Source organism: Falco naumanni, chromosome 12 (assembly GCF_017639655.2).
Source record: "Falco naumanni isolate bFalNau1 chromosome 12, bFalNau1.pat, whole genome shotgun sequence".
NCBI lineage: Eukaryota > Metazoa > Chordata > Aves > Falconiformes > Falconidae > Falco > Falco naumanni.
Window position 1 is genome coordinate 28,985,440 of NC_054065.1, and position 19,725 is coordinate 29,005,164.

General features: G+C 39.1%; 1 protein-coding gene across 6 annotated transcripts in view; it reads right to left on the reverse strand.

Annotated features, from left to right (window-relative positions):
- The window catches only part of LCLAT1 (lysocardiolipin acyltransferase 1), a 117,095-nt gene that overhangs the window by 70,276 nt on the left and 27,094 nt on the right, over window positions 1-19,725 (reverse strand). For 4 of the 6 annotated variants that reach the window (XM_040611485.1, XM_040611486.1, XM_040611483.1 and 1 more), the window contains 2 exons: window positions 6,224-6,392; window positions 2,621-2,819 (listed from right to left, as the gene is read on the reverse strand). In XM_040611485.1, the coding sequence (XP_040467419.1) occupies window positions 2,621-2,819; window positions 6,224-6,388 (364 nt within the window). In that variant the 5' untranslated portion in view covers window positions 6,389-6,392. Of the gene's footprint in view, window positions 1-2,620; window positions 2,820-4,790; window positions 4,880-6,223; window positions 6,393-19,725 lie in introns of those variants that run through there. The other 2 variants (XM_040611488.1, XM_040611487.1) reach the window with 2 other exon arrangements.

The following is a 19,725-nucleotide window of genomic DNA, read 5'->3' on the forward strand; positions in this document are numbered from 1 at the left end:
CACCCCAAACGAGAAAGTACTTATGAGAACAAAGGTGCTACGCATAATACTCGTAAGGTTTTCAGAAACATGGAAATGAAAGGGTTGCATTATAAACCTTATCTTACACAATTTTAAATTAAATGCTTGTTAAAAAAAAGACCTTGAAAAATCAGAAAAAAATTTACACAGAAAGCAATATAGTATATTCATTCAAGTATTTCTCAAACTCAAAGCGGATTACCATTAGGTAAAGATTTCTTAGAAGTTACATTTAGCCAATATATCAATACTTCTATAATCCTACACTTTTGATATGTACAACTAATTCATATAAATATATGAAAAGATAAAAATGAAAGGCATGGTGAAAGTAGCTGGTTTAATTTCCACAAGTATTATACCTTAAATTATCAACATCTGAAGTATCAATTCTATATATGCAGTGCACTGAAACTGTCCAGTTGACTTCCAAGTTATCTTCTCACTTGTACAAGCTCATAAAATAAACAATTTTTTTATGTAAAAACACAGGACAATTCAAAAAACAAAACCAAAACCTGACAAATGCCGTTTAAAGGTCTATCACATAACAGAGCAGGGCCATTAGAGGGAAGCAGGAGAAATTCTGCTCTTTACTGATGAGATTCAGGGTTGTCCTCTTTAGACACCATTCTCTACTCCATCACTGCCCCACCAAATTTCATACAGATTAATCTTCTTCCATCAATCTTCATTCAATCCAATAGTCTCACTTTCCCACTGTCCCCTAATTATGTGGCTATAGAGAATACGTTTGCAAGAATCTGCCACCCAAAACACAGCCTGACTGAACAAGGAGGCCAAGTATTTCTAAGACCTCTTTTTAGATACACTACGGTAGAACAGAAGCGGATCATTCACAACCTTAGGCCATCAAATTATGGCTTGAGTGAAGTATGTAGTTTAGCTGAATCCCTCTCCTGCAATTAATAACACAACAGTAATAGTTTACTAAAAAACAAGCTGTAATTCACAACACTGCAAGCAGTGCACTCAAAGCCCATATATTGTGGAGGGTCCATATGGATCTGGCATAGTAATAATGGTTTATAATGCTACAGATCCAGGCACCGACTCTACTGCCAGAAATTGTCACCCTGTAACGCTAACAACCGAGGTGAATGTCTGCCTGTGCCACCTCTACCATCACACCCCATTACTCTATCAGCCTATGAACAATGATGGCATCGTGGTCTGCTAATACTGACCTGCCACAGCTCCAGCTTCCTCAGCCTACTCATCAAATCTATTAGACATGCTCAGTTTATGCACAGAACTGAGAACTGAAGCAAGCAAATAAATAAACAAAACCTCTAAAAAAACTCCTAACACCTTTTCAGGAACTGAATTTGGTGAAGCATAATATAGCATCCATCCACGACCTTCCAATTTTATAAAAGGCGTTAACAAGCACATGTACAAATGTTTTGTTACAAACAAAATACATGCCACTTTTGAAGACATAAACCTATGAATCTTACCAGACTATATTCCTGATTCTATCTTCCATCTCAGCTTTAAAAAGTCGCATACACAGCTGATGCCAAGATTTCAAAACATCTCTGCTGTATTATGAAGATAAAACATTTATCTAAATATATTTTCTCATTTCCTGTACCGTTAAAAGAGATGTCTTTTGTCAAGTAAAATTGACCTTAATGTTTGACTGTTAGGGGAAAAAACCCCTGTGTTACCTAGTTGCAGCTCTCACTTAAGAAGACTAAAGGCCCAGCAAGTGAATGCAATAACAGCACCAACAGTACGAGAGTTCCTCAGTATGGAATCCTGCCAAAATTATCCGTTCAGATAAATGGCCTGACAAAAGGGAACCATAAATAAGGTTACTCTTTTGACATCATAAAGTTGATGCATATCCTGCCCAAGCTAGTTTTCTATAAAACAGCAAATAAATCTAAGAGATAAATAAAATGCAGAGAGATGTTTTTTATCTCAGATAAGTCTGTCTATTTATTCAGAAACCATTTGTGCAGCAATTTTTGGCCGATCTGAAATTATTTCTCCAAGTATGTGCAACTCAGATCCATTTCCAGCCTACATCACTATAAATACTGATTATTCCAAATCCTGTACAACATATTTTGTGTAACCAAGTTCAGTTTAAAACTACAGTTAATAAAACTAACCATGAACTTCGCAATTGCCTATAGGGCTGTTTTTTCAGGGTTTTTTTAATCTTCTCAATAGTGTAAGTTGGATAATGAAGAAAGAAGCTTGATGAGAACATTTGCAACATGGAGTGAAATAGCACCAAAAACAAAGTGTTGAAAGAGACTTTGAAAAGAGTCAAAAACTTTTTTTTCATAATTTTGAAAAATGCTTTCAGTACATAAAGCAGAGACATTTTTACCTAGAAGCATAAAGAAAATGTAGTATCTTTAAAAAGAAATGCTTAAGCATGTAATCCAGGCATCCTCCGGGAGATTTATGGTTTAATCACTCAATATGCCATATATTTTACACAAGCTTTTTTAAAACTACTGAAACAGAATTTAAACTTAGGTCGTTTAACAGGGTATGAACAGTGCTGGAGAAAATTTAAACACATTTTCCTTTTAAATTAAAGGGTTTAGTGACCTACCAAATCCCGGAATGCTTTTGAGACTGGATTTGAGACAGATTTTCTCAAGTCTGAGGTAGCTGTATCGCAGCAGGCAGTTCCACAGGAACATCCAGTCCATTCGCGTGCGATGGTTCATGATAATGACACTCCTTTCTCCAGGAACAAATCCGTCACCAGTGACAACCACCTTGGCACCAAACACCATTTCCAGCAAGGCCTAGAAATAATATCTCGGTATTATGGCTTTACTCCCAGAGGAAAAGCATCAGTCCATTAGCAATAAAAATTCATTTTAATTCTCTCATTTCACTTATTCACCCACGTTATCAGTGGTAAGCAAGCTTGAGACTGTTTTCTAACAAACAATTCAGCTTTTCTACAGCAACAGTCAGCTGTTTAATGGACAACAATTAAACAGCACTTCTTAAAAAGCATTCTTTACGGTCAAAGTCCAACGTTAACCTTACCTTTCCCCAGTTTTCCCAGAATACTATCATGTAGGAATAAAAGGGAATCAGTATAGATAATGACCTGGTAGGTAATCTAAGGAGCAACTGGCTGCAGAAACAATCTGTTGCTCACTATTGCCATGGCCAGGAAGACATCAGAAGCTGTCTTTCTGCTTTCTGCTTGAGTCCAAACGGTCAACACATTTGTGCTTGACTTCTACCTGCAAAAACGGCCAGAACCTAATGGCAGAAAGAGCAGCCGAGAGAGAAATCCCAAAGAAGCTTGAACACAGGACAGGGATGCAGACCTAGGTCTGTACAGCTCTGCAGCACCACCGTGAAGCCTGGGTCTCCACCCCACAATTAGCAAAAAAGCATCAACCACCAAGTGGTGGTACACAGTCACCTATGAAGCGCCATCCCAAGGGATGGAATAAGCCTCACACTTGGAAGGACACAAGCAAGAGGCTGGGCGAACAGCTTTCTCCATTTTGCCTAAACAGCCAGTGATGCTCTAAGTTGACATATGCAGTATGTTTCTTGCTTTACCCGCTGCTGTATGTGGCTCTGAAGGGTCAAGTTATAAATCACAGGTCAGTGGTTTATCAGAAGAAAAAAGTAGTCAAGAACTACACAGGACATTTAAGAGCCTGGTGTCATAACCTGGGCAGCTGGACCATAAACATACAGCTCGGCCAGATGTATATCAGAGCCCACCAGCATACTCTGGCTGTGTTCACACCACATCCAAATCACCTATTAAAAACGGTTTCTGGCCCGTGACATTACCAAATCACGCAGGGAAGCATATGGAGGAGTGCTGGTTAGTTACAGCAGCAGACCAGGACCAGGCAAATAATTCAAAAATCTGGATAACCGAATGCTAGCGCCTTATAACCCTTTAATGCCTAGTGGAAACACAGCAGAAAGGTACAAAATCCCACAGAAGAGGCAGACAACAGATATCACCTAGAGGTATGACTTGAGGCCCTAAGGTCAGGGCCACTGGCAGGACACTTTCCAACCCAGCACAGAAAAAGAAACTACCAAATCATGATTGGACATTGGAGAGGAATAAACTTAACATTTGGCCTTAACATAAAAAAAATCTGAAGCACTTCAAATTACCCCCTTACCTCCTCTTCCCCCTTCCTCTCTCAGAAAAATGCAGAAAAAGGGCAAAGTCTGGGGATTTAAACAGAGCTCTAGGAAGTAAAACAACTTTCTGTTCACCTTTCTGCCACCGCTGTGCCACAGAACCTCAAAGAACATAAATTTCTCAGCTTAAGTCACCTGTAAAACTGGAAATACATTCTCAGCCACAAATGGCTTGAGATCTCAGGATGAAAAGAATTATACATGCCAAATATTAATACTATTATTAACTCAGCTTACTATAGTTCTGGCTAAAGGTGTTGTTATCAAGAATAGCTACGGACCACTGCAAAAGCAGAACAGGTCACATAGCTCCAAATGGTAAACAGTGACCTTCTTTTCAGAAAAGAGAGAAGCAGCCTTTTTTGATAGTTTAGTAAGAACTGCATTACATATTTAACATCCAGTTAAGCATAATAATAAACATGTGTCCCGTTCATACATACATACAAACCCTAACGCTAGCATAAGCCAAACTAAACTGAAAGAGTTAAGACCCACCTCCACTATCCCATCCTGCTGACTCTGCTAGAAAGGAAATTTCGAGTACGTGGAGAGGAGTGAGGAAGGTGGAAGTTTCTTACATGACAGAGGTCAGGTTGAGAGATTCCCTGTTGGGGGTCCACCTGGTCCAAAGTTAGTTTATTATTTGGAGACTCAAACCCAGGTACTTGCTTGTCCTAATTAAGAATATAGGAAGTGTAAGGGCAGAAAACTAACGCAGGTGATGTCTGAGCCTCAAAAAAGGTGGATTCAAAATTTTGGAGATCCCTTTCCTGAATCTAAACCCCCAAGGTCCTTACAAGACAGAATCCTTTCCACAAAAATATTCAAATTATTCTGGTTTAGGTCCAGTGTGGGCTGAAGTCAAACTTCTGGACTGCAAAGGTTATCACAAACTAGTTGTAATAACTCAGAATTATAAAGCCTAGGCAGCTAATCAAATAAAAGACTAGTTTTTCATGTTGGGGACTTTGCAATTTTAGAAAAATTGGGAGACAAACAGAGAAAGGGTCAACTTTGTGAACCTGTCAGTACTTAGGTAAATTTTACCACGACAAAAAATAACAATCCCTCTATTCCCTTTGCTGGTAATTATTTTGTCCCTCCTAATTTTATTGCATTTAGTAATGATGAAAAGGACAAAATTTTTAGAACATGAAACAGCTTGCACCCCTTTAAAACACACAAGACAGAAACAGAGAAAGCAGAAACTATTCAATATGTGATATAGATAAATCTTTGTTTATGCCACAAGATATGTATTTCTGCACAGCAATACAGCATCAGAAAAAGTTAAACAAACCTTTAAAGGCCTAGAGGGACAAGGTCCCTTGATTTTTAGAGAATAGATGAAGACACGGGTCCCGTTCATACCACCTTTCCTCAGGAACAATTCAAGGAAGAGCTTTGTTATTGATTTCCAGACTCTTATAGCTATAAATTTGATGCATTATAAGTGAAGAAGACTTAATTTCAAGGGAAAGTTCTTGTTTTTCACCTGAAATCATTTATCTTTAATTCAGCTACAAGGACTAAATTCTAAGAGGATTAAGAGAACAGTGAAGGTCAGCAACAATGTATCAGACAGTGAATAATTTTCCTAATTAGATAGTTGGAGCACAATCGAAAGGAAGAGTTTAAGATGACTCATTTAGGAGTTTCTAATGTAAAAAAATCCTCCTGCTTACTAGTGCTTCATCGACTCTTCTCTGATTGGCATCTAACTGACACTGGATGGAGATGTCATGAAAAGGCCTTTTCAAGAGTACAATTAAGACACAGTTTAGATTACATATAAATTAAACTGGAAGAAGAGGGGGACTGTAGAGAGGCACCATATAATATGCAACACCAAGCTAAAACCAAAGTCTCTACAGATAGTAAATGTGTTAAAGTCTGTTTTGAGAAAAGCATTTAAAACTTCAACAAAAAAGTAAATCAAAAGCGTCAGAGAACAAACTAAATCATGGGATTACAAGCAGTTACACAAAACTTGGCTCAGACTGCAACTTACCACTGGCAGCGTGAGCCAAGTGGCCACAACACAATCGGTGATCCAGCGATACCAGGCCGGTGAGATAAACATCAAAGGTAGAAAAGGACCGAGCATGAATATACTTCCAAAAAAACTTCCCAAGAATAGTGCAAGTACAAAGTATATTCCTTTCCATGACACCATGGCTCTGAAAAAGAAAGTTGGCGTTATGTTAGAGAGATAAACTGAGAACAGCTACATAATTCTTCAAGTCCACAAGTCCAGCTTGAGGTAATATTCCTTCTTTTTCTGCCATAGCTAATATCACAATGACAGTAAACACAACCAAAATGTCCTATCCCACAAGCAGCTCTAAGCAAATGACTTTATAAACACAGTGATTTTTAAGGAGCATTGGGATACTAAACGGGTCAAAAGCATCAGCTACATCATAATTTTTCCCACTTACTACAGTACGTATTTCCATTCTAAAATCTAAAACAGCAAGCTGTTTTTATTATCCGAAGGTACAAAAGAGCTGTGTAAGAGAACTACTGTTACATTAAACTTTTCAGCCGTTATCTTTCTCATTGGCAAAGTACTAATGTTAGCATTTTCTGAAGACGGCGAACTTTCCCTTTCTGTTTCTTCTTGCTAAACACAGTGTTGCAGAAACTCATCTTCTCCAGCTAACAAGGGTCTACGTGCAACCTCCTTCAGAAGCCACTCATACCTTGCAAGCCTGATCAGCCATTTCAAACAGCAGTTCCCCTTTCATCACAGCAGGGCTGGGAAGCAGCAGCTGAAACATCCCGACTCACCCTGGCTTAGAGATTTTGTGACTTTTTGAAGTCTGCTGTACTTCAACTGTCCTTATCAGTTATTTTCCAACCTACTCCACCAAAAAGCAACAGCCTTTGGTTTTTAAGACATAGTCTAGACTTGAAATAATCTCAACGTCTGTGCTATCAGGTTGAGTTCCTTATTATAAATTGAAATGTACAGTACACAAACCTTCTTAATGCATTACAGCAGAACACTCAGCAATCCTCCAAGCATTTGTAATAGCTACAAGCTTTCACAATTTAGCAACTACTACCAGCTATGACAAAGCAAATGTGGAAACATCAATTCTCTAAATTAGGGCCTAAAAATAGGCTGTTTTCATCTATTGAGGACTCAACCAATTGTTTATAAAATCAAAGGTTAAGTAGAAGTCACTTTTCAGTCACTTTACTGAATTCCTTTTTTTGACAGGCTATTTTAGAAATTGTAAGAGCTCAGATAGACAGAACTTCAGGACAAGAAAAACAGGAAGCTGGTGTTTTTAATTTCAAAATGAGCAATGGAAAAGTAATCCATTAGGCCTTGTGTACTGTAACATACATGATTTATCTCAGGCATGTTTTGTGCAACATCCATAGCAATAATGTTTGCACAGCAAAGTATTTGAAAGTCAAGAAATGGCAACACTAGTGGTGCTAGCACATGAACTTGACTCTGCTACTTCATGCTGACAAGTAACAACAAAAAAAAATAGCCCTATTTTGGGATACTTTCAGGTTTAAACAATTTCCTAAACTGTACGTATTTGGAGGAAGGCCAAGAGAAGAGGCTATGGAAATGTGTTAATGTAAGAAGGATATAGGAAGCTGTACTTAGCCCAACTTCTGCAGCATAGAAAAAAAAGTAACATTAAATACAAGTGTTTGCTGATAGCTGTATCAGAAAGATTTTAACACAATGAAATTTTAATTCAGACAAATACACATCATTTACATCCCAGAGTACAAAGCCCTCTCTCTCCTGCCAAAAGCAGGAACTAAAGAGCCAGCTGTCCACATATGCATGCACTAAGATACATCAATTTTGACATATCAAGGATCTCTGAAGAGCACTGCACTGAAGAAACAACACACCAACTGCCTCCTTGTATTTATTACTGCAAACCCATGTGGGGAAAGTCCAAAATAAAGGTAGGAGAGCACAAAAGAAGAAAAAAAAAAAAAAAAAAGAAACAGAGAAGGATAGAAACAACAGAAGGGGATGGAGGGGGAAGGAAAGCACTACATGCAGCAGACTAGAAGGTAAGGCCTTCTGCTGAGGTGTCAAGTCTTGACATCTAGTGCAAAAGGCAGCAGACAGAATTAAAATTCAATGTGCTTGAGCTAATCAAGCATTTTTTGAGGAACGCACACAGCAAAACAACTGGAAACATCTAGGGACAGCTTTCAGACAGGTAAAACACACTAGCAGACACAAAACATGAGTTTTTTTAGCTTCAGCCAGCTGCTCCGGTCCTCTGTGAGGCTGCTCAGAGCCACTTGTCATTAGTCAGATGCAATGACGGCCACCAGCCAGACACCCTGGCTCCAGGTGGCTGCCAGACAACACCAAGGTGCACGTTCCGCTTCCATATCCTTGACTACTGCACACAGGTAACCACAGCATTCATGGGAGAAGACCTCGCTCTGTCATCCTCCTACTCTTAGGAAAGCAATGTAGGTCAGTTATTTACAGGTCAAGCTTTTCACAGTTCACACTGGTCCTTCCCTCGAATTATAGCACAGAGGAAAACGTTTAAGAAATTAAATTTTTTTTCTGTATTTTATGTGAAAGACTGTCTTGTGAACTTTTTTTTTTTAGATGAAAGTATCTAAGCTATGGAAAAGACCTGGGGAAGTTCTGAAGTTTCTCTTCTTCAATCTCTACCTCAGCAGTATCTTCTTCAACATTACAGTATAGACATATGTTATACTGCATTCCACTGGGTTGAACACTGTGGCATTTATTTCTAGACACAAAAGATACCATGTGTGTTTTCAGTTGATGTCATTTATTTCTCTTCCAGCCACGTTTCTTAAGTGTGATACATACCATATTTTGCTTATTGCTTATATATAATGCATTATATCTTTACATACGTACACATGTATTTATCTAGAATAATGGATAGGTTTTAGGTCTGAATTACCTCCACCACGATAAAAGCACATACCACGCAAACAGGTAGGAAAACAGAAAACCAACTCCCTCTTAATGGGTTTGAGCAAAACTGCAAAATAAAAACCTGTGATAAGGTGAAGAACTCACAGCAGAGAATAACCATCCAGCTGGCCACCTGCGAACAGTGCTCAGCAAGCTCTTTGTAGTAACAAGGTGAAACACACTGGACCCATTTGTTTTCATTTGTGGGTGGAGTTACAGCCTGGTCAAGAGATTACATGATTTAAGATGCGTCTGCCCATACATGTCAGTTGAGAAGCATTTGCACATACTCTCACTCTAGCCAGCAGTCAAGGATGGATGGATGCTCCCCACAGAAGCTGCGGGGTGCCTGGGCTGCCAAGCCCACGTGCCCTGTGGCGCAGGCAGGGCTAGGAGGAGGCTGCAGCCCCAGCCTGGGTCCAGCACACCGGCCAGACCAGCTGCGCTGCTGGAGCCACGTGCCCTCTCAGACCCAAGCGGTCCCAGCACCTCCTCACCTGGGAGGACACTGCCCAGGCTTGTAAAGTGTACACAGCCAGCTCTGGTCAGATGAGATAATTAGGCACAACCTTGTGTTCTACTAAAGCTTCGGCAGGGTTTGGCAATTGCCCTGGCTCTGAAGCAGGACAGCTGTGCTCACACGGTGCTGCAACTTGCCTAACAAACTCTTTGCTCGTCTTTGCTCAGCTTTTTGGGTTTTTTTCCCCTTCCCAACAGCCACCCCTCTCCCAGCCCTGCATCCCACATCTCCCATCCCGATGCAGCAACACCCCGTTCTCCCCCTCGCCATACCAGCTCATTTGGGCAGGTGAAGCGCAGCAGGCTCCATCCAAGCGGCCATCCACGCTGCTGAAAAGGAAAGCCATAATGCCGAAGGCTGCATGGCTGGCACACGGGATCAGCTCTCAAGTCCTGCCCCGCCAGGCTCTGCACGCTGCTGTCCACTTGTACTGGCACTCCCAGGGCTGTTGCATGCAGTTTACCACGGTGTCGGTCACCTGGGGAATTCCCAGACACCCACTACCGAAGACAACTGGGAACATCCTTCTACGTCTCTCAGCCCCTTAACCACCCAGCTTAGGAACAAAGTTTCTTTACATGTCTATCAGCCATCCCCCATCAAAGACAGGCATTCAACAAGAGAAGGAACAGCTACCATGCAAAATACCTGCCTGCAACTTCAAAAGACAATTAAAAACCCCAAATAATCTCAAAGGGAAAGGAGTACTTAATGAGGACTTGTAAAATGGTCAAAAATAAATGTGAAAAATCTCAAAACAAAGAAAACTGGAGCTGATTCATGTAAGAGATGAGACACCCAAGAAATGAATTACAGGATTCGACAGAATGTCTGAATAACAGACCCCAAGCATTTTCAAAGTACAAAGTATTTCCTCACTGCTGCTGACAACCATCTCTTCCTTATGCAGCAATCGCCCTCAACACTAGATTTTACATGTATTATTACAACCTTTATGCATCTTAAAGCCACTTTCCATTTGCTGTGTGGGTCAGAGCTGTGGGGTGAGAGTCAAAATCATAAGATCCAGGCTGAAAGTTGCAAACCGTGAGAAAGACAGCACCCTCATACTGGGTAGTTCTTCATCTATTTTGTGGCAGAACTCCAAGTTATTGAGGGACTGTACTTCACATGTTCTCGTTGCCATAGCAGAAGGAAAACATGCTCTGTCTCCAGGTAACGGGAAACAGTAATTCTTAAAATATAATTTATGTTTTACACTTAGTTTTAAAAATTCTTGGCTACAGTGGCACAAATTACTTTCCAAAACAGTGGCATTTTGGTAAACTTCATCTTTGTTAAAATATTTACTTGAAATTAGTTCAATATTCTTTGCAAACATAGTGCTTGCATAATAACATAAAACAGAGGCTTGTGATCAGATTTTGTCTTGTTTCACTTATCTACTTGCTTTTATGCAAGATGTAGCTGGAATGACAGACAAACCACAGCTTGTTAGGATGACTATTTCAAAAGGTTTTCCACAACAAAACTAGCTTTTCCTCACAACTGCTTCTATGGCTTATAAGTGGGCAAAGGATGCAAAATCAGTTTATCTGGTAAGAAACAAAAAGTTTGGGGTTTTTTTTTCCTAACTTTCTAAAATTAAAGGTCTAGAAATGTCACAGTAGTCAAGACTCACCACATGCTTCATGATTCCTTAACAGTTCCTGGCTAATTCAAAGGTCTTGTACAAACAGGTTAATTCATCTTCCAGGTTCAGGAATTAAGCAATACTACCTGACAAACAAAGGCAGCTGCCTGATAACTAGAGTCTTTTAAGCACTTGGTATTATGCAGTCAGCAAATCAGGTTTTATTACACTACTGAAAAAATAAAGAAATGCTCATTAGTGCCAATAAAACAGCATTGTATTATTGCCGGTCAGTATGTTTCCATTCAATCAGCATGCACAATAAAACTGTTCATTAGTCTTCAAGAACTGAACAGGGAATACTGGGCACTGGGTTTAATTCTTCTTTCAGTCAATTACCAGTAGAAAAGGTAAACATTATCTTCAATTAAAATCAAGCAGAAACTGACACAGACAGCCAATGATACCTTTTCTCTTAGAGTTCTGCAAAGAAAGCCAGCAGTTAACCGGGAACCGACTTAATTGAGTTCTGCATTTCCTCTAAGCACGGCAAATGAAAGAGGTGAGCTGGAAGTTCCAGCTCCCATATTCAATTTTGCATTCTGAAACATAATTTCCAAGTCAGAAGCACAGTTGCAATTCTCACAACGATTTTTAAAACCTTTCATCTGGGTGAAGTGAATTGGACTTCAAGTAGGTGGGCAAGAGGGAAACAAAACATTGCCAACTTCCCAGGTGTCCATCAAACAAATGACTCAAACTTTTACTTGTTCACTAGTTTTTAAGGTTACTAAACAAAATCATCTAGACAGGAGAGCAAGCAGCTGGACAATCCTTCCTGGCTTGCAAGGCACATAATGCAGGGCTCTCAGCAGCCACCGAGCAGGTGGCCAAATGACAAAGCGTCAGCCAGGCAGACAGTTTCAGTGGAAATGACACATGCTAGCAGAATGTTTCAAGTCCAACAAATCACCAGGCTTTTCTGTTTGAGTATTTTATGAGTGGTTTGTTTTTTTTTCCCCCATAACAACATTACAAAGGAAATTTTTACCAAATCTTGCACTCAAGAGCAAGAAACTAGTTTCTATGTAGTACCATATTTTAAAAAGAAAATTGCTTACAGCAAGCTTTTGTAGACTGACTCAATTGTATTTCCAGATCTACATCTCACCCCATCTCTGTGGTCATGTAACTTTTCATTTGTGCCTCAGTTAAAAGAACTGCAGAAATAGCAGAGGTTATATGGGAAGCAAAGACAGGAAGAAGCTGAATTATTAATTTGCACAGATATTCACTCGAATCAGTAGCCCACATGATACAGGCAAGAAGCTCCATCAGTCTCCAGAGACCTCTTTATGAAACTACATTTTATTTCTGATCCTTCTCTCGGGCACTTCAGTATTTTAAGGAACATACAAATACGACACAGATCACTGTTATAGAAAAAAAACATGTGAAGAAGCAGGCACTTGAACAAAAGGGAAGTAGTTTCAACAGTCATTTCTTGCATTTAAAAAATGAGATTTTTTTAAAAAGAAATTTAAGAGGGTTAACATGTGTATCATAATATAGGATAGGGTAATAAAAGATAATTATCATCACAAACCACATCCGTGACCCTCTTTAATAGTATAGCAGGTATTAGCTTACACATGCACAAAAAGTGCAATACTTAATGAGTAATTTCCGTAAATATTACCAATAAAATACGATTATTGCTGCATCTTACAATTTATTATCTCTTTCATTTGCAAAGACTTAATCTGACTATTCTAACTCAATAAAAAAATTAATAGAATTTTTAATTTGCTCTTCCAAGTAATTGTGTCTTTCCAAATGCAAAAAAACCTGGCTGAGATTCTTTGCAATACAACCTTTAGATACTGTAAGCAGATAATTCAGTCAGTGTATAGGCATCAAATCAGTCTGATGCTTTTTCACTCTTGTTTACCTGTACTCTTTCCACTGTTGCTCCAGACAACCATTAGACCAATAACGCTTGAATGAGAGCATGAGCTAAGGTATTTAAAGTAATTTGTAAGAGGGTATCAAGCAGCAGCTACAGCTGCTTCCCAAAAAAAAGAAGAATGATTTATGGAAAAGTAGCTTGCTCTTATTCCTTACAATATTCAGAAAATCTAGATAAACTGACAAATTTGAGCTGCTCTAGGAAGAACTGCACAAGAGCTTTTTCTACCAAAAGCTACCTCAATTTTTACTATGCATGTTGCACAGATACAAGTAATTTTTAATTACTTCATGCCTTTCCACGCACATAGCTGTTCTCTGTGCTATCCCTCAAGCCTGTATTAAACAGCAACCAATACAAAAAGAGTGCCCTGGCTGACAAGTCCTCAAAAATAGGTTTGACAGATGAAGAACAGCTGCTGTATTCCCCCCATCCCCTATCTTTAAATAACTGAGAAAAAAAACAAAAAACAAAAAAAAAACAGAAAAAACCCAAACACACACATAACCTTGCAAGAAACATGGAGCAGGGGTCAGTTTTGGAGTTTTATTAAGTACATTATGTAAAACTTGCAAGTCAGCTCCAAGCCCAGTCTACTTTACAAAAAGCAGCTACTTGTGGTCAACAACTGGCAAATCTAAGTCCTCTGGTTTTAAGTCTACAACAGCTGACCAACTTAGATAACAAATCCAAGTGAAAATGATGAAAAACTGATAGAAAGTTCCACTTTGTAATTGGAGACGTTACAAACAAACCAACAGATCAACTATTCTCTCGCCCCACCCCCCCCAAAATAAAGCACCCCAGCACTTCAGTTCACTGCTATTCTTGGCGGGGGGTGGGGTGGGGGGTGGTGGCATTTATGATTTCAGAAGTACCTATTTCACAATAAAATCCTCTGCTGGGTAGCAGAAATCAAGGACTTCATGTTGAAGATCAGTTACTCCAAGACAAAACTAGCAGAGTGTTCAGTGCAGTATCCTAAAATCTCTGCCACTGGCACTGAACCAAAATCAATCCCCAAGAGTCGTGAAAGCTTTTCAAGTTACCAATATGCACCGCATGCAACAGATCACAAATGCACGATTTAAAGAAATGTTCAGTTTCCAAGGTTCTTAAAACTTTTCTGTGTTCACAATTTCCAAGCTAAACTCTTTTCTCAGCCTACTTACAGAACAGTAACTCACAACTCTCTTCTGTGTAAGGATACATTCTGTGTAGGGAAACTCCTAATGGCTTTTCTGCCCTCATCAAGACAGAATTTTCCCATCAGGTTAACAAAGTCAAGAGAATTACAGGAGACACATAGGAACAAAATTCAAACTCCCTGTTCAACAAGCTATGAAAACCACCAACCATCACCAGGATAGTAAGAGCATGACAGAAAACTTACGCTCTCATGTTATTCCAAAGAACGTGATTATGAGAAGAAAACGGGGGATGTAAAAGCAGACTTTCAGAGGTCTAAAGCACGGTACCCAACCTGGAGAAAGTTTCAGTGAAAGCTTTGTATTTGTGACCAACCTTTAAAAAACCTCTCTCAGTTCTAGAACATAACATATTAAGGCAAATAATTCCTCCTTTTCCATTTATAATGTATGCTACAAATGAATTTGATTCTGGATGGGTAGTATTACAGCATGGCTTTGGGGGTTTTGTTTCTTTTATACCATGACAGCCATGATCTGTAAAACAATGAAAATTGCTGAACTACTTTATTCCTTTTCTCAGTAGCACTTTACATGCTATAAAACTTTAGCAGGCCCCATGCTAAAAAACCCAACAGCAAACTTACTGAAGCCAGTGAGTCTCCACCTCAATCAACTGCAAGATCAGATTATGGATTTTATCGACTCTCCAAATTTTTAAAGGACTGAAAAGAAAAACTTGAGACTTATCTTCATTTCCCTACCATGTAAGTCATTCTGGCTAAACAGTACTTACATGAGAAATAGAGAACAGTGCCTACAGACAAACGTATGTCACTTTTTTTTAATAATGATAGATAAATTGCTGTTATAAATGGCATATAACTCTGCCAAGCCTTTGAGTCTGTGCAACTGCCTCAGGCTTTTAAAATATATTTCCAAGACAAATATCAAAGAAAAAAGCACAACATTTGCAAATAACATTAAAAATTTTCTAGCCACTTAATTGGAAAATGCCATACTTTAGAGAACTTGAAATGTTGCAGGGCTGCCTTTGTATCAGGAATACACAGCACTCTAGAAGCATACCTACACATCAGCAAATAATCACATTTGTAACAACTTTAAAAGCCGCATAAATGGTTTTCTAGTGAGTTATGCTTACAGGCTGGCTGCTTTCCGAGGTAAGCATAGTGGAAACAATAGATTGGTTACCTGGCAGGCTTCAAAGCAAAAGAAGAAAAACGCAGTAGTTCTGCAGAAAATTTACATATGTTTCATTCCCACTAGAAGAAGAAGAAGAAACAGTTTATTTGCATTGGTTCCATTTCTGGACATGAAATCCTGTTCTCAACCTGTTATGTTTTGGTGAAGATGGAACCTAAAGCAATACAGCCAAAAAACACACATTGCCAAACGACCGCCCCTCTACTACTATTTCTGTTCCAAGACCTTACAGAAAGAGATGAAGTTTTGCTGTGCTTTTCGGAGCCTTCTAGAGAACAGTCTTCAAATCTCTTTTGCACAGCTTACCAGTAGGATCAATCAACAGCATATCTGGATATTTCTAAGATTACATTACAAGCCAGTGTTAAGAACTGTAGCTTTAACCCCATCTTCAGCTCTGTAATTCTTTCCACCAGCTACAAAGGGAAACCTCTCTCCTGACAGAACTCCAAAGGGTCATCATCCTCAGGGCTTTAAGTCGATCCAGGTCTGCAAAGCTATTTCTGACAGAGCCCTGCAGTTTCACAGTATAAACACTGCCTTCACCCATCTGGATGGTGCTGTGCATAGGTGCAAACCTTGCCTGAGAAGATGCACAGCTGAGTTAGATGATCTGTACTTGAGCTAATAAAGCTTCGTGTCTCAGCAGGGATTCTCAACCCATGCAAAGCAACAGGCTGATGCAGATACATTGCTTCTGGTTCCAGGGCTACTGAATCTGATTCTATAAAACGCACAACATTTTTCTTCAAACTTAAGTGTTCTCAAAGCCAGAAAATGTTTTAGCAATATAGTATAATAAAGCAACTCATGTTTCTTGTTAAAGCTGAATGGCTTTGGTCCCTCAAACACAGAGGAAGGCATGAGCGACACTTGATTCTTGTAAAGAGTTTTGCATTTAGATGCAAAGGACCCAGCACTACCGACAAATGAATAACAATGTTTTGCACGAACATTTAGCATGATCATTTTAGCCTATAACAAATCAACAGTATAAGAAGCTACATAAAGTAATTAAATGTTGAAGCAACCAGGGACGTTATCTGCCAGCACTTAGGCAATACTTGACTAAGCTGCCAGAAGACAAACGGAAAAAAGCAACATCTAAGACTAAGATTTTTAGAGTTTTAGCTTTGTATTATTTTAAATTGTAGCTCATTTGAAACAGAGTCTCAGTTTTTAATAAAGTTTGCCAGAACTAAAAGGAGCTTATAAAAAAGAATTTGAAGTGATTTAATAGGTGTTGTATTTCCCATCACAAGAACCAAGTCCATGTTACAGTAAGAATGAGTTTGAAGTCAGCTGCAAATGCATTTGGCAGTTGCAGATTCATTAAATAGACGTGCCGTGGCAGACACATAGATGCTAGGCAATCCAAGAATAAAGTATCCATGAAATAATTACAGAACAGCAAGTGACCCAGTCAGGGAAATAACCCATTACAGCTATTCAGGGACTACTAGATTTTACAGTTGTGAGCAATGCTCTAGCTTAACAAGAGCTATTAGGAAAAAATGGGGAGGCAAGAAGGAAAGCATCACAAGAGCTATTTTACAGGCATTGTTATAGACCAACTGACCACTTCCAGTCTCGGATTCAGTACCACTATGTTGCTACAAAACTGCCTTAAAATCTGCAAAGTGATAGCAGAAAGGAACAAAAAGACAGAACAACAGACTGATCACTGAAGCAAAAAATTGTTTGGATAGTTAAGGAAACTATGCTGCTTATACCTCAAGGATGAGAGGCCAGAAGATATAGAATACCCTAACCTACACTAAAACTATCATGTTGAAGATAAAGGAGACAGGTGACAAGGCAGTCTAGAGAATGTTACTTACTGATATCCCCTCTCACCCTTAAAAGAGTAACAACAACAAAGGAATCGAAGAGGAAACGCAATGACTCAGTCTTTGCACTAGGTAAATCATATCCAACAAAGGAGAACGTTATCCAGATTCAGCTGTGCAGAGCAAGCTACCAGAAATAACGAAATCAGAAATCTTCTCATAGCATTTTTCAGTAGTCATGGAACTTGTTTAATATCAGTTGTATCTAGACTATTCTTTAGGGCCAGACAGATTTAATTCATTGATTTCTAGCAATTCATTATAAGGATTTTTTTTTTGCCCTTTCCCCCACCCCCTCTCTAACTACAAGAATTTTACTTCCAAGGTGATCTAGAGTTCTCATTTCCAAGTATGAACACACCCTGGCATATTCCCCCTTTTACTAAGTGCCCTGACCTTTCAGGAAAAAGATTATACAAAACCACAGAATTCCTGAAAAGAAACTGCTATTTCTTATTAGCATACTAACACCACAGAAAGATAAGCTAGAAGAGCTCATCTTCAAGCCGTGAAATATGCTCGTAAGTGAAGTACCTGGACAATTGGCTAAGGATGTATGTGAGAAAGCATGTACATCACAGCTCTTGAAACACCTTTAATGAGTTCACGGCAAGTGGAAGTGATATCTTTATTGGGGAAATTATAAAACATGGACTCGTCAAAAACAGGTGCTTATGACATTTCATTTCTCTCTCTTCCTCATCAGTTTGAGGTTTCTCCCCATGTCTTACAAAAGTAAACATACTGCTGAAACTCTCAGTACTCCCAAATAACCAAAGCACAGCATATCTTTACATACTAGGACACTTTGCATTAAAACAATACAGCCTGGGACACTTTGCAGCCAAACAGTACAGCCTCAAGAAAATTAAGTCTTTTTCTGGCATGACTACAAGGCATGCTGAAGTTAAGAAAAAACATCACAAGCTCAGCCACAAAGTTGAACACAGAAGCACCAGCATTAAAAAATAACAGTCTTGACTGTGAAATATTCTTATGTGCCAAGCCTAAGTGACACTTCTCACCTGGGCATGGAACAGACAGCTATCTTACCCGATAGGGAGATGTTCAGCTCTGCAGTGTTTTTGTTGCCAGCATGACCCATCAAGCAAACAGCTTGATAAACAAGAGCAAGCGTAGCGATGGCAAACAATGCAACACAAGGATTGAAAACCTGGTTATTACAGAGTGTCGCTTGGAGCCTATTCAAGCTATTCATTTGTGCTAGCGTAAGTAAATACTAACAAAAGCATGGAAAATATTTAGAGAAACTATAGTTATGAGACCTTAAACAAGGGACAGTAAAATTGTTCCAATACTTTAGTAAAATGTTGTGAATTAACTGGCAGCTGGGTCAACTTGCCATCTTTCCCAGAAGCATAAAGAAGACATACAGGGATGTCTTCCACGCTCACGGGCAGAACGAATAGTATGTGGATTTCTATTCTGGTGGAGGCAGCTAATTGGGAAGTACTCACTCCTACGTATCTTAACTCATACGAAGCACAGTCTTTAATTCTCCACAATGGCACTAAGATCAGAGCCCCAGTGACAAGCAAGGCAGGAGCCCTGCCCCTCAGGGTTCTGACTTCTCCCCTCGGCAAGTCCATCTTGAGCAATGACCGAGGCAGTAACACCTCCAAAAAAGTTAACTGTGATTGTTCAGTTAAAAACTCCTAATTTTTATTTTCACAGGGGAACATATTTGGACACTTCTTTGGAGTGCTTCCACTCTTAACACTAAATAAAACTTCTTGTACGTACTTTGATCCGAATTTATGCAAGAGCACCGTCTTCCCATGAGGGCAGCTCTTAACACATAGATGGCCTTAAAAGCTCTCTGCAAAAACGCATGGAGAATTGTATTTTTTATTTGAAGAGTAATAATACATTTTTCATGGTTTAAATAGAAGATAAATGTTTACAACTTCTACTACAGTATCTATAAATGTGCTGTGAGAAAAATCACAGGCTGTTACAGTATCAGTTATATACTTGGATTAGCATGAATAACTTAAGCCCATAATTTCTCAAGGCTGAAACATACAGGTTTTATTTTTACATAAAATGGCTTAACAACTCAAAATTTTCTTCTCACACAAATAATTTTCACCTGCTCCTGCTGTTGTTGCAGATTAACAGCCAGAGAGAAAGGACAGGAAGAACCAAAACAACGCAGCAGTGGAAATACAGGAACATACTATGTCAAAGGGAAAGCCCAGAGCAATTGGAAAGCCCAGTACTA